This window comes from Pogoniulus pusillus, chromosome 6 (genome assembly GCF_015220805.1).
Source record: "Pogoniulus pusillus isolate bPogPus1 chromosome 6, bPogPus1.pri, whole genome shotgun sequence".
Classification (NCBI taxonomy): Eukaryota; Metazoa; Chordata; class Aves; order Piciformes; family Lybiidae; genus Pogoniulus; species Pogoniulus pusillus.
Genome location: NC_087269.1, coordinates 38,867,583 through 38,890,863, shown reverse-complemented (window position 1 = coordinate 38,890,863; position 23,281 = coordinate 38,867,583). Strand labels below are relative to the sequence as shown.

The 23,281-nt window shown below is 44.3% G+C and overlaps 1 protein-coding gene across 4 annotated transcripts in view; it reads right to left on the bottom strand.

Moving 5' to 3' along the window:
* Positions 1 to 2,978: 2,978 nt before the first annotated feature.
* The window catches only part of DOCK1 (dedicator of cytokinesis 1), a 433,046-nt gene continuing 412,743 nt past the window's right edge, over positions 2,979 to 23,281 (bottom strand). For all 4 annotated transcript variants that reach the window (XM_064145308.1, XM_064145312.1, XM_064145309.1 and 1 more), the window contains exons 51-52: positions 21,453 to 21,598; positions 2,979 to 4,405 (exon numbers count right to left, since the gene is read on the bottom strand). In XM_064145308.1, coding sequence (XP_064001378.1) covers positions 4,310 to 4,405; positions 21,453 to 21,598 — 242 coding nt within the window. In that variant the 3' untranslated portion in view covers positions 2,979 to 4,309. The remainder of the gene's footprint in view (positions 4,406 to 21,452; positions 21,599 to 23,281) is intronic.

Genomic DNA, 23,281 nt, shown 5'->3' with positions numbered 1-23,281 from the left:
CGCTGGAGACTCCATCTGTGGAGTAATTCAAAGCCAAAGCGGATGCCATCCTGTGCAACCCGCTCTAGGCAAACCTGCTCTGGCTGGGGGGTTGGACTGGATGATTATCAGAGGTCCCTTCCAACCGTTAGCATTCCATGGTTCTGCGAAGAGCAGGCTCCAAAGCAAGTTTTAATTAAATGAGAGACTTAGAGAATTAAAGCTCTAATACATTATTGATCGTCTACAGAAGGAATATCTGATTGACCATAGCTAAGAATACTTCCCAGTTTGTTCTTCCTCAACAGAGATTATCCTCATAACAAAACAAGCAAGGAATTGTTGGATAACATCTGCCTGGGACCTGCAATGCTCTGGTAGCTACCTCACCCTGCAAGAAAAAGCGTGTTTATTTGATCTGCAGCAACTTGATGGTTTAAGGCAGAGTTATGAGAACACAGAATTGCCCATCTGAGCCACCTCTTCCAGGAGAATGGCATTTTTTCTCCTTTGTAAGAACATGTGTGTTTCACTGCTCTGTAAGTCCTGCTTCTGCCTGCCACTTGCATCACATAGCAGCTACTTAAGTGTCCTGGTTTGAATCAGAACAGAACTAATTCTGTTCAGTGATTTCACTTCTCAGCTCAGTCACCTTCTGAAGCTCAGGGCAGGTTTGCACAGACAGTGGATGCTTCTAATTAGCACCAAGGGTTGGGGTGCAGACCAAGGTCACTGCTAAATCTCCTGTGCTACATTGAGGTGAAGTAAGTCAGAGGTGGCACCTGCAGGAAGAAGACAACAGGACAGGTGACCCTAAACTTACCATCTTGCAGACATCATCTTCATGAGAAGGCTGAGAGATTACCAGGGTCAAGTCTCCTCTTCTCTGGCTGCTGTCCAAGGGCTCTGCCCCTTCTGCCTTCCATCACAATCCATATGCTGAACCTGGTTCCCATCTGCTGCTGAGTCCAGTCTGGGACTTCGTCAATGCCTGTCCTCAGCATCAGTGGTGACAAAGGTGACATCACTGCCCTCAGAGGTTGGGTTCCATATTGGTTTCTATCTATTTGCATCTATTTCATTTTATTGCTATTATTTCAATTAAAGCAGGTTTAGTTTTCTTTCCCAACCCATCAGATTCTCTCCTTTGTTCCCTTTCTCTACTCTTTGGGAAGGGAGAAGGGTTCATGGCCAGCCTCTGGAAGTTGTCTAGTAGCCCAACCCTTCCCTAACCCTCGACACTTGGAAGTAGAAGCTATTACACAAACTGCTTAATTTCTATAGTAGAAACTATTACACAAACTGCTTAATTTCTATAGTAGAAATTATTACACAAACTGCTTAATTTCTATCGTAGAAATTCTTACACAAACTGCTTAATTTCTAAAGTAGAAATTCTTACACAAACTGCTTAATTTCTGAAGTAGAAATTATTACACAAACTGCTTAATTTCTATAGTAGAAATTATCACACAAACTGCTTAATTTCTAAAGTAGAAACTTACACAAACTGCTTAATTTCTATAGTAGAAATTATTACACAAACTGCTTAATTTCTATAGTAGAAATTATTACAGAAACTGCTTAATTTCTAAAGTAGAAACTATTACACAAACTGCTTAATTTCTAAAGTAGAAACTATTACCCAAACTGCTTAATTTCTATAGTAGAAATTATTACACAAACTGCTAATTTCTATAGTAGAAATTATTAAACAAACTGCTTAATTTCTAAAGTAGAAACTATTACACAAACTGCTTACTTTCTATAGTAGAAATTATTACACAAACTGCTTAATTTCTAAAGTAGAAATTATTACACAAACTGCTTAATTTCTAAAGTAGAAACTATTACACAAACTGCTTAATTTATATAGTAGAAATTATTACACAAACTGCTTAATTTCTGAAGTAGAAATTATTACACAAACTGCTCAATTTCTAAAGAAGAAACTATTACACAAACTGCTTACTTTCTATAGTAGAAATTATTACACAAACTGCTTAATTTCTAAAGAAGAAACTATTACACAAACTGCTTAATTTCTAAAGTAGAAATTATTACACAAACTGCTCAATTTCTAAAGAAGAAACTATTACACAAACTGCTTAATTTCTATAGTAGAAATTATTACACAAACTGCTTAATTTCTAAAGTAGAAATTATTACACAAACTGCTTAATTTCTATAGTAGAAATTATTACACAAACTGCTCAATTTCTAAAGAAGAAACTATTACACAAACTGCTTAATTTCTAAAGTAGAAATTATTACACAAACTGCTCAATTTCTAAAGAAGAAACTATTACACAAACTGCTTAATTTCTATAGTAGAAATTATTACACAAACTGCTTAATTTCTATCGTAGAAATTCTTACACAAACTGCTTAATTTCTATAGTAAAAATTATTACAGAAACTGCTTAATTTCTAAAGTAGAAATTATTACACAAACTGCTTAATTTCTAAAGTAGAAACTATTACACAAACTGCTTAATTTCTATAGTAGAAATTATTACACAAACTGCTTAATTTCTAAAGAAGAAATTATTACACAAACTGCTTAATTTCTAAAGTAGAAACTATTACACAAACTGCTTAATTTCTATAGTAGAAATTATTACACAAACTGCTTAATTTCTATAGTAGAAATTACTACTCAAACTGCTTAATTTCTAAAGTAGAAACTATTACACAAACTGCTTATTTTCTAAAGTGTTCAGCAACAGCTAATAACTTAAAGATAATTAAGCTATCATTATGAATATCGACAGCACAGGAAGAGGGATGTTTCCAGTGCTGAGCTGCTTGATCCCAGTGGCACATAAGACAGGAACAGACATACCAGGGTGATGAGACTCCAAGCTTTACGACAGGCTCCCTCAAGATCGTTCAGAGAAAGGGGAAGGCAAATATATACGTACCCCTCTGGAGAGTACAAAGGTTCCTGAAAGGAGGATCCAAAAATACCAAGGAGATGTGAAATGTGTAGGCAAGGCTTTTTTTTTTTTTAAATAATGTTTTATTTTTTTGGAGTCAGTGGTATATTTAAAAACAATCTACTGTAAGAGTAAAAAGACTGTAGATAGTAAAAAAAACCCAAAGCAAACCCACCCAAACACAACCAAAACCAACCAACCAAAAAAAGAAACCCCAACGAAACAAAAGAAGTGTTGACAATAAAAAAAGCTAAAATATAAAGTTAGTTTCCTTCTTCCTTCCCATACCCCACCCCATCATTGTCTGATATTTCTCAGAACCTAATATCTGGCAAACAAATTGCCTTTTTTTCCCCCCTTTTCTTTCTTTTTCTCTCTCTCTCTTTTTTTACACTTTCAGCAATTAGGAAATTAAAAGTACGTAAGGCGTCCTTTGCAGGCACATTAATTCATTATTACAGGAAAAGCAGGCACCATAAAAATCAAAACAATCTAAAAACCATCATATATACAAACGCTGTACAGAATGATGGCACAAGGACAAAGTGATTCCGTTCAGTTCATCCTCATCCACGTGAAATAGTACACGGTAAAGGAGAGAAAGAAAAAGCTCTTCCCGTTACCTGCACTCTGAATGACCCAGGTGGAGTCTCCTCTCAGCCTCCTCTCTTTCTTTCCCTAAAGAAAAACTCGAAAGGCTTCCATGCTTTGCCCCTTGATCACCATCCCAGCAGAAGGGCCAACTGAGTGCAAAAGGAGATGACTGCTCACCTAATTTGACAAAGCCTATTAGCAACCAGCTCCTTTGCAATAGAGGAGAATTAAAGAGAAGGCACATTTCACAGATAAGCTGTGTCTGATTTGTAGCCCTGGGCAGAATTTGGGGCTTCTTCTTGTGAAGCCTTCCCCAGCGTGCACTGAATTCCATGTGGATATCATCATTGATTCCTATATACACTGAGATTAGGTACAAAATACTCAGCTCACTTTAAACTCCACAGCTACCTAAATGCTTTAGGTACAAAATATTCAACTCTTCAATTTTAATTTCCACAGCTATACCTATGTGCCTGGAGTTATCCAGAAGAAGTAGGGAGGTGGTTTAGGATGAGGGTACTGTCAGTTGATGAACACCTCCCAGTCTCAAGTAGAAATTCATATGTCTTTCAAGTTCTGGGAGGGAATAACCCCCAGAAAGGGGCAAGGCGGGGGGGGGGGTGTAGTGTTGCTTCCGACACATGGCTAGAAAAGGATTTCTTATGGAGTTAGAGTCATTGCACTAAATGTTAGATACTGCACACCTGAATGAGGTAAACATTATATGCCACAAAACACTTAGGGAAATGAATTGTTACGGCTTGATCTTTGGACAACAAAAACGCTTCCTTCCGTCACTGAACGATCCCCGAGTCGACAGATGTTTGCTTCCGAGTTGTCTTTGGAGGCGGAGGTGGGGGAGTCTTGCTGGGGAGTGGAGGTGGTAGGTGCTGGAAGAAACCAATTTTGACAGTGAGTAAGCAGACAGAGAGACCCACAGTATCACAGTATCATCAGGGTTGGAAGAGACCTCACAGATCATCAAGTCCAACCCTTTACCACAGAGCTCAAGGCTAGACCATGGCACCAAGTGCCACGTCCAACCTTGCCTTGAACTGCCCCAGGGACGGCGACTCCACCACCTCCCCAGGCAGCCCATTCCAGTGTCCAATGACTCTCTCAGTGAAGAACTTTCTCCTCACCTCAAGCCTAAATCTCCCCTGGCACAGCCTGAGGCTGTGTCCTCTTGTTCTGGCACTGGCCACCTGAGAGAAGAGAGCAACCTCTTCCTGGCCACAACCACCCCTCAGGTAGTTGTAGACAGCAATGAAGTCACCCCTGAGCCTCCTCTTCTCCAGGCTAACCAATCCCAGCTCCCTCAGCCTCTCCTCGTAGGGCTGTGCTCAAGGCCTCTCCCCAGCCTCGTCGCCCTTCTCTGGACACGCTCAAGCATCTCAACATCCCTTGAGAAGGGACATTTTATGGACTCTGTGAGTCTGAGACATTGGCTGTTTCATATCTCCTTGTAGGTAAGTCTGCAGCTCTCTGACTCCTGAAAGCTTCTCCACTGAATTTTCTACTATGAATACCAAATGCGTAAAATACAACTTTGGACAATGAGAAAAGTCTCTCATGGGTACATGATTAATTAGCTCAGGATTTCAGGAAAAATCTTTTGAAACCACTGGAGAAGTTTATCATTCCCCACTTTATATCATGATAGGCTATTGATTTCTGGGTCTGTTTTGATTGCCCTCAGCCTCTGTGCACTGCACAGCTGAAAAGCCAAGCTGAAGCAACAGCCTCACTGGTTTTCTGTTACTGTGGTATTTTGCACATTGAGAGCACAAATAAAAACAACAAAAGAGATAAGTAGCTTGCAATCTACTATTAGACATTCAGTTATAATTAAAACATTCAAAATGGACTGTTCAAATATACCTATTTTAAATCACATCTCACACAAGAGAACAGCAGCATCCTTGGTTAGATTCACCCACTAATTAGACAAGTTAAAAGTCATAATGGAAGTTAAGACTTCTTTTTCATCACATGCACAATCAAATCTGTTTGTGAAAGAGCTTGAGAACACTGCAATTTGCTCTCACACTTTACACCCAGGTTTTCTACAGCACTTTTGGCTCTGCGGCCACTCCAGGTTCCCCACCACTGCACTGCAGTGTCACAGCTCATAAATGCTGCTTTGGTTTTGTTTGTCCCTAAGATTCTTCCCCTGCTCAGCCAGGCAGCTGGAGAAGAACCTTTTGTTCTTCTCCAAGCGTAATGATGCGTTTTCATTTCCACTTGCTCAGGGTTCAGTGTGTCCTTCCCACCTCACCCACCCCATACCAAATGCTAGCTCCAGGTGCTGACACTTCAAACCCAATGACACAGACCAATTCTGCCGAATTTCCTTCACCAGTGCTACAAGAACAGCTCAAACACTTGAAATGCCTGAGTGTCACACTGTATGTCCTGCAGTTCCAACCTTGGTACTCATCTTCCAACTTTTAGTAATGTCTTGGACAACACAACCAACGAATACTGTGTCCAGTTCCAGTGTCCCCATGGTAAGAAAGACACAGAACTGTTGGAGTGTATGCAGAGGATGGCCACAAAGATGGTACAAGGGCTGGAGCACTTTTCCTATGAGGGTAGACTGAGGGAGCTAGGGTTGTTCAGCCTGGAGAAGAGGAGGCTCTGGGGGGACCTTATAGCTGCCTTCCAATACCCAAAGGCATCCTACAGAAAGGCTGCAGAGGGATTTTCATAAGTGTGTCTAGTGATAGACACAGGAGAGTAGGTTTAGACTGGATCTTAGGAGGAAGTTCTTCAGTATGAGAGTGGTGAGACTCTGGAATTGCCAAGAGAAGTTGTGGATGTCCCTTCCCTGAAGTATTCAAGACCAGGTTGGACGAAGCCTTGAGTAACCAAATCTAGCTGAGAGGTGTCCCTGCCCATGACAGGGAGGTTGGAAGAGATGATCTCTAAGTCCCTTCCAAACTAAGCTATTCTGTGATTTCTCAATCACAGTAAGGAGCTGTTAGACAAGCAACTGGTAAACCATGTGAAAATGCACATGAAACCAGACCCTTTCTTTTAAAAGATATTGCAAGATGCTATCCAAAAGAGAAGTTCAGGGAGATGCCAGGATGCTTTAGTCTTTTTTTCTTTCACTAGGCAGAAGAAGCCTGGAGAGTCTCTTCACACTTCTGAAACCTCCTGACTGGGGGTTTCCAGAGATGTGTTAGAAGGTAAAAAGTATCTCTAAGGTAGTTCAGTGCTCACCTGCCCACTTCCATGTATGTTTTAGGCCATCAGGAAGTTATAAATCTGGAGCTCTTATCACACACTTCAGCTAATTGGAGACTAAACAGAAAGCTAAGACTGCATACTGGCAGGCCCAGGAATGTCTGTAGGGATAGAGCATCTCCCACTTCTCTGGGCAACCTGGGCCAGTGTCTCACCACTCTAAGCACAAAAAAAAATCTTCCTTCTTTCAAGTCCTCCCTTCTTTAGGTTAAAACCATCATCTCCTGCCCTGTCACAACAAGCCCTGCTAAAAACTCTGTTCCAGATTTCTTTCAGGGCCCATGTAAGTACTCAAAGGCTGCCATAAGGTCTCTCTGGAGCCCTCTCTTTTCCAGGTTGCACAACCTCAACTCTCTCAGCTTTCTTTGCACAAGAGGTGCTCCAGGACTGGGCATATTTGGCACTGAAGACTTTCACGTTCGCAGTTCAGTTCAAGTTTATCTCAGCTGTTTTGAAGAAACCAGCAGGTTATTAAAAGGTTTGAGTCTTGAAAGGGCACTGCTGTTTGAAATGCACGCAAGGAAACCCTGCTGAGTAAGCAGCACTCATTTTCCAGAGCAGGCTCAAACCCTGACTTACATCAGGAAACAATGATCTCAAAGTCAGCAAATCAAGAGATGAGCAGGGAAAGTGGATAAAACAAGAACTGCATTTTACTAAGTGTGAACCCAAAGGTTTGTTTGGCTTTATTTCAATTACAGTGCCACTGCTGTGATCTGTCTCTCAAGCATTACAGTCAGAACCATGAGACATTTCATTTACCTGCCCAAACACTTTATTAACCTGGTATGTTAAGTTAGCTGCACAATCCCTACCAAAGACACCTGAGTTAAGAGGTGAAGTAGTTGGGGATGTCCCTGTTTACTGCAGCGGGGCTGGACTAGATGACCTCCAGAGGTCCCTTCCAACCCAACCCAGTACAATCTATGTTTCTGTGACTATTCACACACTCACATATGGTCTGCAGAATTCAATATCCTTGAGGAACTGCTCAGCTATAGTCCTGTGCCCAGGCTGAGGCTCTGGGCAAACTTTTGGAAATGCTGGTGGTGTGCAGAACATCAGGTATGACAAGCAGGAACTCCTCACTGAACAGTTCAGGCTGGAAGGGACCTTAAAAATCATCTAGTTCCAGCCCTCTGCCCTGGGCAAGGACACCTCCTATCAGACCAGATTGACCAAGGCCCCATCCAGCCTGGCTTTGAGCACTGTGCTAGTTTGAAGCTAGCTAGAATGTTCTGGTGAGAAGAACTAAGTTACAGGCTGTGAAAAGGAACACAGAATGATGTCTACTTCACTCATAGGCTTACTGAGAGATACAAGAAGAAGAATCCAAACATAGGATTGGATTGGAAATTGGAAGATCCACAATTTCTCTGGGCAAGCTGTTCCAGTGCCTCACCACTCTCATGGGGAAGAATTTCTACCTGATGTCTAATCTAAACCCAGCTTCTTCCACTTTGAAGCCTGTCATGGATTGAGTTGAACCTGCTGCTGTTATTCCTGCCAGCCTCAAAAACCAGAAAGTGCTTCCCCTCACTTCTGTGCTGGGGGAGCAGGCAGGTAGGTTAGCCTTTGTGCTAAACCATTACAAAGCCTTTACTCCTTGTCCATGCCTTCGTAAAAAGTCCCTCTCCAGCTCTCCTGTAGCCCTGTTAAAACACTTTAAGGCTGCTCTAAGCCTGCTCTTCTCCAGGCTGAATAACCCCACTATAAAGATGACATTAATTTAGTAACTAAATAAACCAGGTGCCCCTCTCAAACATACCACAAACCATCAGGATTTCCTCACTGCTTTGCTCTCAGAAATCTTTTCAGTTGGTGTTTCTCACCAGGAAGAAACTAACCTTGCTGAAAGCATCATTTGTGAAAATCCATTTTGAATTTAAATAACAGCACATTGGCAATAAATCTCAATTCAATCAGATCAAAGGCATTTCTCAAACAAATGAGCCCACCATATTGATCAGAGTACAATCAAATTATCCCTGAAAACCTGCTTTGGAGGAACAGATACAAGGCAAATACAGTGAGAATAAGCTAAATACGTCTGCTATAAATAACAAGCACAAAACCTTCCAGAGCTTAGGTGCTGCAAGCAAATTAGGCAGAAAGAAATAACAGAGATAGGTAGATAATTATTATAATTGAATTTACAATTTCCATTAGAAAGTCAGATAAATTTAGTACATGTTCATTTATATAAGAAAGCTACCAGTGAATATATTAAGTAGGATGTGTAATGCCTGTCAGGGCAACATTATGGAGGAATTAGCACGACAAAATGTGCCAGTATGGAACTGGTGCAATTCCAGGCCTAGCCACCACTCCCAGGGCTGGGACATGCTCCCAGTTAGAATCATGGATACATAGAATCATAGAATCAAGCAGGTTGGAAGAGACCTCCAAGATCAGCCAGTCCAACCTAGAACCCAGCCCTATCCAGTCAACTAGACCATGGCACCAAGTGCCTCATCCAGGCTTTGCTTGAACACACTCAGGGATGGTGACTCCACCACCTCCCTGGGCAGCCCATTCCAGTGGCAAATCACTCTCTCTGGGAAGAACTTCCTCCTAACATCCAGTTATTCAAGCACAGGAAGCAATTCAAGCACACTTTCCCTTTTCCCCTCATATCATACTTGGAAAAGTCATTCTGATCTTCCCTCTGTACTCAGCACTTGGAAAGCCACACCTTAAGAACTGTGTTCAGTTTTGGACACTTCACTCCAAGAAGGATGTTGAGGTGCTCGAGCACATCCAGAGAAGGCAACAAAGATGGTGAAGAATGTGGAGAACAGGTCTTATGAGCAGCACCTAAGGGACCTGAGGTTGTTCAGCCTGGAAAAAAGGGGGCTGAGTCTCTCTTCAGCTGCCTGAAAGGAAATTGGAGACAGGTGGGGGGTTGGACTATTCCACCTAGTAACACAGAATCGTAGAATCAACAAGGTTGGAAGAGACCTCCAAGATCAGCCAGTACAACCTAGCACCCAGCCCTATCCAGTCAACTAGAACATGGCACTAAGTGCCTCATCCAGGCTTTGCTTCAACACCTCCAGGGATGGTGACTCCACCACCTCCCTGGGCAGCCCATTCCAATGGCTGTGAAAGTGAAAGGTAAGAGGAAATGGCCTCAAGTTGCATCAAGAGAGGTTTAGGTTGGATATCAGAAGAAACTTCTTCACTGAAAGGGTTCTCAAAACACTGAAACAGGCTTCAGGGAGGTGGTTGAATCTCCATCCTTGGAGGTATTTAAAAGCTGCAGAGATGGTGCTGAGGGACATGGTTTAGCACCAGCCTTGGCAGAGTTAGAGAATGGCTGGGGGGCTTGATCTTAAAAGTTCTTTCCAGCCAAAACAACCCTATGATTCTGTGATTATTAGCTCACCAAGTTCAGTTTTGCTCTGCATTCTCTTCGAAACTTTGAAATACAAACCAGACTTTCTCTGGATTTTCAGTTCAATTAACAACTTCATTGCAGAGCTGATCTTTACATTTCAGTGGGTAATTGTGAACCCACCAAATCCTGACACGTGCTTCTCCTCTCTGACAAGAGTAGGGAGGCTGCTGCTTCACATTCAGACCTATTTTGGGCAAGAATCCTTGACTCACGGCTACCTCAGGGGAAGCAGAAACCTTATGTAAAAGGCACATCTGCAAAACACAGAAGCAATCTGTTCCTTCTGCCTTGAACATGAAATTGCTCCCATTTGTTGTTGTTTTTTTGGTGGCGTTCTAATAAAGAAAAGAATCAGGTTTAAAAACATTCTCTTACAGACAGAAACCACACTGCACTATACACATCCAGGGTGCAGTAAAAATCAATTCAAGAAGATGAAAAAAATGCCTTTTTTCCTACTCTGCAAAGGCATAAAATGAGATACTACAATGTTGTGGGCTTCCCCCACCCCCAGTTTAAAAAAACCCCTCTTAAAACCCAATGAAATTGAATAAAAAATAAAGAGAGTTCTCCTTGTGACACTGGAGGAGATTTCTTCCTGTACAACTATTTTGCTTTGCAATTAAATGGCCACAACAACAGACATTCAATCAAAAAAAACCCACAAACTTTACCTTGAAGGATAAACAGAACCTAACTGGGTCAGATGCAGCAGAAATGAGATGTAAATAGAATCGTTGAAGGGTTTGGGTTGGAAGGGAACTTTAAAGGTCATCTAGTCAGATCTCCCTGCAGTCAGCAGGAACATCTGAAACTAGAGGAGGTTGATCAGAGTCCCCAAAAAAATGACCTGGAATGGTTCTAGGGATGAGGCATCTTATCACCTTTCTAGGCACGCTGGGCTAGTGTCGCACCACCTTCAGCATCAAGAATTTCTTCCTTCTATCTAGTGTAAATCTCCCTCTTTTGGTTCAAAACCATCACCCCTTGCCCTAATTGCCCTACTGTCTGCAATGACTATCAGCTACACAGGACTGTGTAAATGCTCCCAAATCATAAAATCAGACAATTGTTTTGGTTGGAAAAGGCCACTAAGATCACTGAGTCCAAGTCTAGAGCTCTGAATTGCTCCTTCTCACTTACACTTTGTTTTGAGCAAGGAGATGAGCTGCCTGGCAAACAGCAACTTGCTAATGTCATATCTGCAATGAGAAATAACAGATAATGTGAGGTCTTGCATCAGGAATGGTGTGGTCAGCAGGAGCAGGGAGGTCATTCTGCCCCTGTACTCTGCACTGGTTAGACCACACCTTGAGTACTGTGTTCAGTTCTGGGCCCCCCAGTTTAGGAGGGACATTGAGATGCTTGAGCGTGTCCAGAGAAGGGCGACGAGGCTGGGGAGAGGCCTTGAGCACAGCCCTACGAGGAGAGGCTGAGGGAGCTGGGATTGGTTAGCCTGGAGAAGAGGAGGCTCAGGGGAGACCTTATTGCTGCCTACAACTACCTGAGGGGTGGTTCTAGCCAGGAGGAGGTTGCTCTCTTCTCTCAGGTGGCCAGCACCAGAACGAGAGGACACAGCCTCAGGCTGCACCAGGGGAAATTTAGGCTGGAGGTGAGGAGAAAGTTCTTCACTGAGAGAGTCATTGGACACTGGAATGGGCTGCCCAGGGAGGTGGTGGAGTTGCCGTCCCTGGAGCTGTTCAAGACAGGATTGGACGTGGCACTTGGTGCCATGGTCTAGCCTTGAGCTCTGTGGTAGCAGGTTGGACTTGATGATCTGTGAGGTCTCTTCCAACCCTGATAGTATGATACTGTGATACTGTCTTGATGGAGTAACACTCCCATTCTGAAAGAGCAAGGATGTGCCAGTGGAGAGAATGAACTCAACTGCACTCATGTGAGCCAGTTATAGACAGTTTAAGCTAATTGGCTGTTTGACCCAGGGAACAAAGATATGTGGAAAATACTGCAGGTACTTGATGTAAAATGACTGATTTAACTCTGTTCTCATACCTAATCTCTTGGAGTTTCTTTTGACAGAGCCATCATAGCTGCCCTGGCTGGAGTGTACCTTAGGGTGGATATTAGAAGAAACTTCTTCCCTGAAAGGGTTCTTGAACACTGGAACAGGCTGCCCAGGGAGGTGCTTGAATCCACACTCCTGGAGATGTTTAAAGAGGCAGGGATGTGGTGCTGAGCAACATAGCTTAGCACCAGCCTTGGCAGAGCTAGGTAACAGTTGGACTCAGTGATCTTAAAGGTCCTTTCTAACCAAAACGATTCTGTGAATGTGTAACTGAAAGAATCATAGAATCATAGAATCAACCAGGTTGGAAGAGACCTCCAAGATCAGCCAGTACAACCTAGCACCCAGCCCTAGCCAGTCAGCTAGACCATGGCACTAAGTGCCTCAGCCAGGCTTTGCTTGAACACCTCCAGGGGCAGCAATTCCACCACCTCCCTGGGCAGCCCATTCCAATGCCAATCACTCTCTCTGTGAAGAACTTCCTCCTAGCATCCAGCCTATACTTCCCCTGGCACAACTTGAGACTGTGTCCCCTTGTTCTGTTGCTGGTTGCCTGGGAGAAGAGTCCTCCTGAAGAGAGGCAATTTGTTTGCTCTTACCCCATGTGCTCAACTTATAACCACAGCATAGCCTGGTTGGAAAAGACCTTAAGATGGAGTCCAAGCATAACCTAACATCTCCCTATACAAAACTGTCAGACTATGTCCTAAGCATCTCACCCAAGTGCCTTTTAAACAGCAGCAGGGAGCAGGACTCCTCTACTTCCCAGTCCCAGTGCACCATGACCCTTTTGGTGAAGACATTTTTCTTAAAATCCAACCTACACCTCCCGTGGTGCAGCTTAGGTCCATTTCCTCCTGTCCTGTCACTTGTTACCTGGGAGAAGAGGCTGAACCCCACCTTGCTATGACTTATTTCAGGGGGTTGTAGGGATATCACAGAATCACAGACTGGTTTGGGTTGGAAGTGACCTTTAAAGGCATCTAGTTCAAACCCCATGCAGTTAGCAGGGCTGTGTTCAAATAGAGCAGGTTGCTCAGAGCCCCAAACAACCTGGCCTGCAATGCTTCCAGGGATGGGGCATCTATCTCGCTGGGCAACCTGGGCCAGTGTCTCACCACCCTCAGTGTCAAACATTTCTTCCTTATATCTAGATTGAATTCCCCTTTTTTTTTGTTGCAAACTGTCACCCCTTGTCCTGTCACAACTGGCCTTGCTAGAAAGATTTTCCTCCTCTTTCTTCCAGGTCTCCTTTAAATACTGAAAGGCCACAAGGTCTTCCTGGAGCCTTCTTTTCTCCAGGCTGAACCACCCTATCTCAGCCTGTCCTCCCAGCAGAGGTGCCTCACTCCCCTCCTTGGGTATCAGGAAAGGTCCTTCAGAACAGGCAACATGAATTGCTTCATAGAATCACAGAATCATAGAATCAAGCAGATTGGAAGAGACCTCCAAGATCAGCCAGTCCAACCTAGCACCCAGCCCTACGCAGTCAACCAGACCATGGCACTAAGTGCCTCATCCAGGCTTTTCTTGAACACCTCCAGGGACAGTGACTCCACCACCTCCCTGGGCAGCCCATTCCAATGCCAATCACTCTCTCTGCCAACAACTTCCTCCTAACATCCAGCCTAGACCTGCCCTGGCAAAGCAGTACCTCAGATTTCCCCCTTTATTTCGGTCAGACCCGGGGCAGCAGTGGGATACTCCCCCGTGGGTGGCGGCAGCAGGCGAGGCAGCTCTGGCGCACCGAGCAGCGCTCCCTGTGGTGCCACCTGCGCTCAGACAGGGCCAGTGCGATGTGCCCTCTGCTGAAGCCCATTTCTGCAGGTGGCAGCCGTCAGCAGTGGGGATGGCTAACTCCATCTCCTAAAGCCCTGCTGCTCTGCGTCAGCCCCTGCGTGAACACACCGCAAGACTGACGAGCAGCACTCTCAGAATTAGGTTTAAACTCCAGACTGAAACTCTGTTTCTTATTGCAGGCTACAGCCCAGAGAGAGCAATAAACAACTGTGTTAGCGGCTGGCCAGAGCAGAGCCTGCAGATGCTCAGGCTGAGGGCAGCGAGATGGTCCTCTCCAAAACAAAATCAAGGGTGCTGCTCAGGGACACATCATGGGCTCTATATCTCCAGGCAGAGAGTGGAGGAACACATTTTTCACTCAAACTCCTGCAATAAGCAGTGGTGGTTCATTGATTTGGAGACTTATTAAAAAGTGACTCTGAGCTTTTTTAGAAGCTCTTTGCTTGGCAAGAGCTTAACCCACCAAGCTCCGGCCCAAACAAGGTGGGAGGTGGAGGAAACTTTGCACTAGGGAAGCACTGTGGTAATGTGCAATGCTTCCCATCTTCAGCAGGTAAAAACAATGATCAGATAGTATATAAACCCAAATTTTCTTTCTTTCTTTTTCCCTTTTGGGTACATTTTATAGCCTTATACATCATAGAAAGCCTTTTGACATGAGCTTATGTTCATGAAAGGCCTGGTTTTTAAGAACTTATAGCATCACAGGACTGTCTAGGTTGGAAGAGACCTCTGAGATCATCATGTCTGAGTTCCTCAGCACCACATCCACACATCTTTTAAATACCTCCATCCACACATCTTTTAAATACCTCCAGAGGTGTTCACTCTGCCACCTCCCTGGGCAGCCTTTTCCAATGTTGGAGCATCAAACAGAAGAAAGGACATTCATTTCCATTTGTGAGCAAATGCAGTCCTCAAATTTGACCTTCTAATTTAATATAATGGATTAATCATTTCCAAGTTCACCTTATCCAACCTACCACAGGGTAATGTTCCTAACAACTGAACTCTCACTGATGTGGTAAACTGGCAGTGAGCATTGGGCCACCAAACCAGTGCTGACACCCAAGCTGGTGGGACTCACAGCACCTAAATACTGCCTTACTTAGAGGCTTTGTCACCAGCCTCTGCTGACCTGAGGGAACTGCATGAGGCACTTAAGAAGGATTCTCCAGAAAAATAACATCAGAGAAGAAACAATTATAAACTGTTAACAAATGTTCCCAGCAAAACCAGTATGATGGCTGGAACCCCTCTGCTGTGACAGGCTGAGAGAGCTGGGGTTGTTCTGCTTGGAGAAGAAGACCTTAGAGCATTCTTCCAGTACCTGAAGGAAGCTACATGAAAGATGGGGACAGGACTATTCAGCAGGGTCTGTTGTGACAGGACAGAGGGTGATGGTTTGAAAGTGAAAGAGGAAGATTCAGACGACAGAGGAGTTTTTTTACACATAGGATGGTTAAACACTAGCCCAGGTTGTCCAGAGAGGTGGTAGATGCCCCATCCCTGGAACCACTGCAGGTCAGGTTGTTTGGGGCTCCAGAAAACCTGCTCTAACTGAAGATGTCCCTGTTCACTGTAGGTGGGTTGGCTTAGATGACTTTTAAAGGTCCCTTCCAATCCAAACCATTCTGTGATTCTATGAATTCTGTAGCCTCAGTTTGGTCTCCAGCCTCAATTCTTTTTCTCTCTCTACATGAAGACTGCATGTTTCCTTTAAGGGCATTTTTCTTCTCTCTGCAGCTACTGTAAGACACAATGATCAGCACTACACTGTATGCATCACAACACATGAAAAATTCCCTTGGGCTTTTCCTTCGTGTGTGAACACTGCCATTGCACCCCAGTAACCAGTCTGAGCACTCCTCGTGGAACAGGATCCCAGAGCCCCAGCACAAGCAGTCACCACCAGCCACATGAGACCAGTCTGGTCCTACTACTGGTCCTCCTTGCCCAGTTCTCCATCTATGCCAGACTGATCGAGATGTTCTCCTCCAAACCACTACCTGATGCTTAGTAAGTGTTAGAGCTGCTATTAGAAATGTAAGTACTCCTTTGTCTATTTCCTTTGAGTTTCCCTCCTCGCTGTGAATACCAAGCAGGCAGCTGATTTGTATGCAAGGGTATGGATGAACCCACAGAGAACGAGAAATGCCTAAAGGAATCCCTTGATGTAATAATAATCCTTGCAGGAGTCATAGACGTCTTTTTTTATGTGCCCATCTATTATTAAGGACATTTTTAGCTGAACAAATCACACTGTGCAAGAAAATATATGTAAGGGTCTCACAGTTAGCAATGAATAAGAGGACAACCAGAAAATTATAATTAGGTGATCACCTGGATAAAAGACCTAAGTTAGACCCAGCTAACAGTGGACTCCAAATGATTTAAGATCACCATCTCAGACGTTAAATGACACTATTGCCTGCAGTTTGATTTGAAGCAGTCGGTGCATTTATCATTGCATGCTTTTCAGTTCACTGCAGCACTGGTTTTTGGTTTTCATAACTGGCTGCAAGGTAACCAGAGTGAACAGTGCAATGATTTTGCACACAGGCAGACGCTGCCAGTTAAAAAGCTACCAAGATAATCTTATCTATAATATTCTTCACCCATTTTTCTTCATTGAGACGAAGCTTATGTAACTTAAAAGATGATCAATTTACTAGGCACAGAATTAGAAACTTATGAAGTATGTATGTAGCTGTTTGACTCCAGCAAACAGAAGGCATTAAAAACTGCAAAGCAAGATTTAATCACAGCAGTAATAAGAATCTACCCATCTGATCTTTCATGCCCAGCAACACTCATTCTCTTTACGTTCTGTAACAGCTTCTTTCCTGCAAGCCTAATGAAACAAATGTGCAGAGTGATTGTTACAAGGCTAGAAGCCTCTTCTGAAATTAATTCTAAGGCTACTACACGTGGCTTCGTGACAAATCCATGGCTTGGATGGCAACACTCTGTGCTGGGTTAGGAACTGGCTGGAGGGCCAGACCCAGAGAGTGGTGGTGAATGGTGCCACATCCAGCTGGCGGCTGCCACTAGTGGTGTCCCTCAGGGATCTGTGCTGGGCCCCATCCTCTTTAACATCTTCATTGATGATCTGGATGAGGGCATCGAGTCAGTCATCAGCAAGTTTGCAGATGACACAAAGCTGGGGGCAGATGTGATGGAGTTGGAGGGCAGAAGGGCTCTGCAGCGGGACCTTGACCGCCTGGACAGATGGGCAGAGTCCAATGGGATGGGGTTCAATAGCTCCAAGTGCAGGGTGCTGCACTTTGGCCACAACAACCCCATGCAGAGATACAGGCTGGGGTCGGAGTGGCTGGAGAGCAGCCAGACAGAGAGGGATCTGGGGGTACTGATTGATACCTGCCTGAACATGAGCCAGCAGTGTGCCCAGGTGGCCAAGAGAGCCAGTGGCATCCTGGCCTGCATCAGGAATGGTGTGGTCAGCAGGAGCAGGGAGGTCATTCTGCCCCTGTACTCTGCACTGGTTAGACCACACCTTGAGTCCTGTGTTCAGTTCTGGGCCCCCCAGTTTAGGAGGGACATTGAGATGCTTGAGCGTGTCCAGAGAAGGGCGATGAGGCTGGGGAGAGGCCTTGAGCACAGCCCTACGAGGAGAGGCTGAGGGAGCTGGGATTGGTTAGCCTGGAGAAGAGGAGGCTCAGGGGAGACCTTATTGCTGTCTACAACTACCTGAGGGGTGGTTGTGGCCAGGAGGAGGTTGCTCTCTTCTCTCAGGTGGCCAGCACCAGAACGAGAGGACACAGCCTCAGGCTGTGCCAGGGGAGATTTAGGCTTGAGGTGAGGAGAAAGTTCTTCACTGAGAGAGTCATTGGACACTGGAATGGGCTGCCCGGGGAGGTGGTGGAGTCGCCGTCCCTGGAGCTGTTCAAGGCAAGGTTGGACGTGGCACTTGGTGCCATGGTCTGGCCTTGAGCTCTGTGGTAAAGGGTTGGACTTGATGATCTGTGAGGTCTCTTCCAACCCTGATGATACTGTGATACTGTGTGATACTGTGAAATCTGCTTTAGATCAGTTTTCACAGATGCATGGAGCGATTTGGGTTGGAAAAGACCTTAAAAATCATCTAGTTCCAACCCCTGTGACATGGGCAGGGACACCTTCCACTAGATCAGGTTGCTCAAGGCCCCCATCCAGCCTGCCCCTGAACACCTCCAGGGATGGGGCATTCACGACCTCCCTGGGCACACTGTTCCAGTGTCTCACCATCCTCACTGTAAAGAATTTCCTCCTAATATCCAGTCTAAATCTGCTCTATTCAAGCTTCAATCTATTCCCTTTGATACTATCACTACAAGCTCTTGCAAAAAGTGTCCCTTCCCAGCTTTCTTGTAGCCCCTTTCAGGTACTGGAAGGCCGCTATAATGTCCCCCTGGTGCCTCTTCTTCACCAAGCTGAACAGATTTTGAAACTCACTTTGCAAAAGCTAATAAAAATACAGATGCTGAAGAAAATTTTGAGCAGTTAGCTAAGGTGACTCAGCCTATATCTGATTGCATGTCTGAACTACACTTAAATCCTGAGGCCCTTCAGTGCCTCATGTGAGTCCATTTTTACAATTAGAAAATGCATTAAAAGAAAAATGGGAAAGGACTCTAAGAGGTGAAGACTGCAAAGAGAAAAGAAAAACTGTTAAGAGCAGAATAAAGCTTTGCAAAAAGCCACAAGAGCATATTGCTCCTATTTTTATGAGCATCCATTTAATGATGTGGAAACCCTCCTCATGACAGGTACCGGAGCTCCACAAGGTCACATCTCCAATAGCACTGAGATTGAGGCTGGAACTTGAGCTGTCTTCAGATCTGAGCTCAAATCATCACAGCAGGATGGTACTTGCTAGCAGCACAGTAAGTATCTAGCATGTGTAACCCCCTCAAACAGCTCCACAAGGATGGAAAAAGCAACCTGATTACCAGGATTTTAAGTCCCATCATAGAATCATTGCAAGAGACCTCCAAGATCATCCAGTCCAACCTATCACCCAGCCCCACCTCATTAATGCTTTTTAGCTAGAAACTGAACTCACATTAGCAATCCTGAGCTACTACCATGACCTAGAACTTCATACAAAATGAATTTACTGCTCTGGAGCTCGTACAGGAAAGCTCTCAAGAAATGTGAAAGCTAATTTCAATTTCTCAGGTTTCTTCATGAAGATGGATTCCTTAGACAAAAGTCCTGGCAGCCCTCCTGTACATTCTGTGATTTTCCACTTGGAGGTCTGTATTCAGGTCAAGCAAATGCTGGCCTCTGAGGCAGAAGCCAAGGAAATGGGTGAGAGCTTAGTATGCTTTGATGGAAATTAAGAGGAGGGTTCATAAAAAGAAGTTTAATGAAAATATTTACTAAAACCATTCAGCTATGGGGTAGAACCATGGAAGACAGGATGGGAATAGAGAACTTTTCAATGCATGCATATAATTCCTGAAGCTAATTCTAGATCTGGGGCTTTTCTCCCCCACTTTGGGCTGGAAATAGCAAATTCCTGCAACAACACAGTTACAGTTTCAGGCAGTGAAATAGCCAGATTCGTGTAGTGTTGTGCACTGTGATGGTTTGGGTTAAACAAAACTATCCCCAGAGTTAAAACTCAGTTCCTGCCTGCCTCTTTCTCTGCTTGGGATCAGGATGCTCTCTCTAACTATGAAAAGCAAATTACTCCACAGAATTTCATTTGAAGGGGGGACTTCAGAGAAATCCTGGAAGATACCTCTGCAAACAAAAAAGAATCACTACTGCTGATGGATTTTTCCACAAAATACCAGCTTGGCCAAAGCTGTACATTTCAAAGTCAAAGGAAAGAAAACCTCTAGCACTGGGTTTGTGTGGCCAGGTTTTGGTAGTGGGTGGGATGGAACTAATGCCAGCCAGCTGGCAAGGGCTGAGCCCATGAGCAATGGGGGCAGCACCTCTGGGGTAACAGATTTAAGATTTGGGAAAAAAGAAAGGTCAGTGAAGAAGGAGGGGGAAGAGGTGTTTCAGGCAGCTGCAGTCAGTAGGGAAAACCATGCTGAGGCCAGCAATGCCTCTGTAGCCCAAACCCATGGAGGTTAACAGTGGAGTAGATCTATACCTGCAAGCCAATGGAGGAGGTCATGCCAGAGCAAGTGGATGCCCAAAGAAGCCTGGGCATCCATCCCATGGGAAGCCCACACTGGAGTGGCTCTTGGCAAGCCTGTGGCCCTTTGGAGAGAGGAGCTCATACTGGAAGAAGTTTTCTGGCATGATTTATGAGCTCATGCGGGATCCACACTGAAGGAGGAGCTTTTCTAAAGGACTATACCTTGGGGAAGGGACCCACACTGAAGCAGTTCATGAAGAACTTCAGCCAGTGGGAAGGACTCATATTGGAGAAGTTTGTGGAGAACTATGTCCCAGGGAAGAGATCTCATGCTAGAACAGGGGAAGAGTGCGAGCAGTCCTCCTGAGGAGGAAGACATGCATGCAAAGAACTGACCACAACCTCCATTCCCCTATACAGGTGGAGGAGGGAGAGAAATCAGGAATGAAGTTAAACCCCAAAAGACGGGAGGGGTAGAGGAAGTTAAACCCCAAAAGATGGGAGGGGTAGAGGGAACATCTTCTAGTATTTAGGTTTATTTCTCATTATCCTACTTAGATTTGGCTGGTAATAAATGAGACTAATTTCCCCAAGTCAAGACTGTTTTGCCTGTGATGGTAAGTGGTGGGTGATCTTCCCTGTCCTTATCTTGACCCAGAAGCCTATTATTGTATTTTCTCTCCCCTGTTGAGTTGAGGAGGAGAGTGATAGAGAGGCTTAGATAGGCACCCAAGATCCAGCCTGGGTCAACCCATGAAACATCTTTAAATCTGCTTTTTTCTTCAAAAAGAAAATAAATGGCCCTCCTCAAAAGTGCTTTGAAGAAAAGGACCAAATTATTTTTAAAAGCCTCCAAGATACAGGAAACAAAGTTGAAAAAGTGTATTTTCTTCAGAAAGCTGAAAGCCCTGCTGATGATGAAGAGTGTTTCTGAGCTCCTTCCCTCAAAGGGAGCACGTGTGTTTGCCTCTAGGAAACAAGTGGCGATTGAAAGCAGGCAGAACAGAGCTCCAGAAAGGAAAGATGTCAGTACTTGTTTTATTTGCTTTCCTGAGAGAGGATTGAAAGGCTGTTAAATCTGATTTGCTGCTGAGACTGCAGCCTGTCGGTTAAAGCTCCCTTACCAACACTGCTAACAACATTTTTCTTAAGCCTTCTCCACCAGAATGAATCCAACCTCCCTTCAGGTCAGTCCCCATGAGCGATGCTGTTCCCTCACACTCCAGACACTTGTTTGCAGCTGTAGAAGTGTCTGGATCTGCTGAAATGTCCACAAGCAAGATTACATCTTGCTGTGGATTGCTCAAAGCACAAAAGCCAAGAAAACTGTGGGAAATTGTCATCTTTTCTGGGACTCACCCTTTGATGGGCAGGGGGAGAGGTCGTTGGGCTGATCAAGTCTTGACTTTCCATAAGGTTCCCATAATCAGCCATGCTTCCTTTGAGGGGCAGAGGAGGAGGAACATCAGGGATCTCAGAGCTGGACATACCATTCAGCTCCAGAGCTGTAAAAAGACAACACTCAGTTAACTCTTTCAATGGGTGAAGGGAGCCCAAAGGTCCAGGGATCTCAGAGCTGGACATACCATTCAGCTCCAGAGCTGTAAAAAAACAACACTCAATTAACTCTTTCAATGGATGAAGGGAACCCAAAGGTCCAGGGATCTCAGAGCTGGACATACCATTCAGCTCCAGAGCTGTAAAAAGACAACACTCAGTTAACTCTTTCAATGGGTGAAGGGAACCCAAAGGTCCAGGGATCTCAGAGCTGGACATACCATTCAGCTCCAGAGCTGTAAAAAGACAACACTCAGTTAACTCTTTCAATGGATGAAGGGAACGCAAAGGTCCAGGGATCTCAGAGCTGGACATACCATTCAGCTCCAGAGCTGTAAAAAGACAACACTCAGTTAACTCTTTCAATGGATGAAGGGAACACAAAGGTCCAGGGATCTCAGAGCTGGACATACCATTCAGCTCCAGAGCTGTAAAAAGACAACACTCAATTAACTCTTCCAATGGGTGAAGGGAACCCAAAGGTCCAGACTGCACCAGTTCGTATGGCGTTGATACAGCGAACACACGACACGTGCAGTAACTGCTCTTCACTGCCTCTGTAATTACTTGCAGCTCATCTAATGATAGGAAGCTGCACATTAACATGAGAAAAAACTTCTTTACTGTAAGGGTGACAGAACAGGCTACCCAGAGAAGGTGTGGAGTCTCCCTCTCTGGAGACTTTCGAGACACACAGAATCACAGAATATAATTTGTTGGAAGAGATCTTCACCATTATCCAGTCCAACCTATAACCCAGCACTGCAAGGTCATCACTAAACCACGTCCTTAATTAACAGGTCCATCTGGATGTGTTCCTATGTGACCTGCCCTGCATGATCCAGCTTTGGCAGGGTGCTTGTACTCAATGATCTCCAGAGGTCACTTCCAACCCTTAACATTCTGTGATTCTGTGACGGAAGGAAAGCAGACAAAACAAACCAACCCTCACACTGATGGGGTGTGGAGTCACACTGAGCTAATTTTTAGGACACACTCAAAATACTTGAACCACCCTCTCTTTTTAACAGAAAACCATTTTTTACTTTGGATTTCACACCAAAACATTCCTAGCTTAGCAAGTATAATTTTCTCATCTCTAAGCAATGCATTCTTACCTTGCACATTAACACACCACGAAACTTTTGATACGTGCCCTAAAAAAACTATCACCCAGCTAAGCTTTATTTACTTTCTCATGGTAAAATAAAAGCTTCTGGTTAGTAAAATGCACAAATGAAAGCCTGTAATTAATAACATCTCTCTCAAAAACTTCCAAACTCCGGGTAACTATAATAAATGAGCAGCCATTAGTTGTTGGGTAAATAAAATCACACAAGAGGAAGTATAAAGCATTTATTATTATGGTTTGCTGGGTAGAAAGGCCTCTTTTTTTTTGGCAGATAAATCCTTTGCAGCAGGTACATGCTGCAAAGGCAATGGCCTGAGGGACAATAAAGTTTCCTGAGTCCTGGGTGATACATAGGTTTGTGTGTAAAAATCCACCCACGGTGCATTTTGGGGTAATTCAGTTGTTTTAACACAGGCAAAAGCCACTCTGAGCATTATGAGATTAGAAACTTAATTTCTTTTTGATAAATCAGGGAAGTGTTTTCGTTTAGGAAATGAGG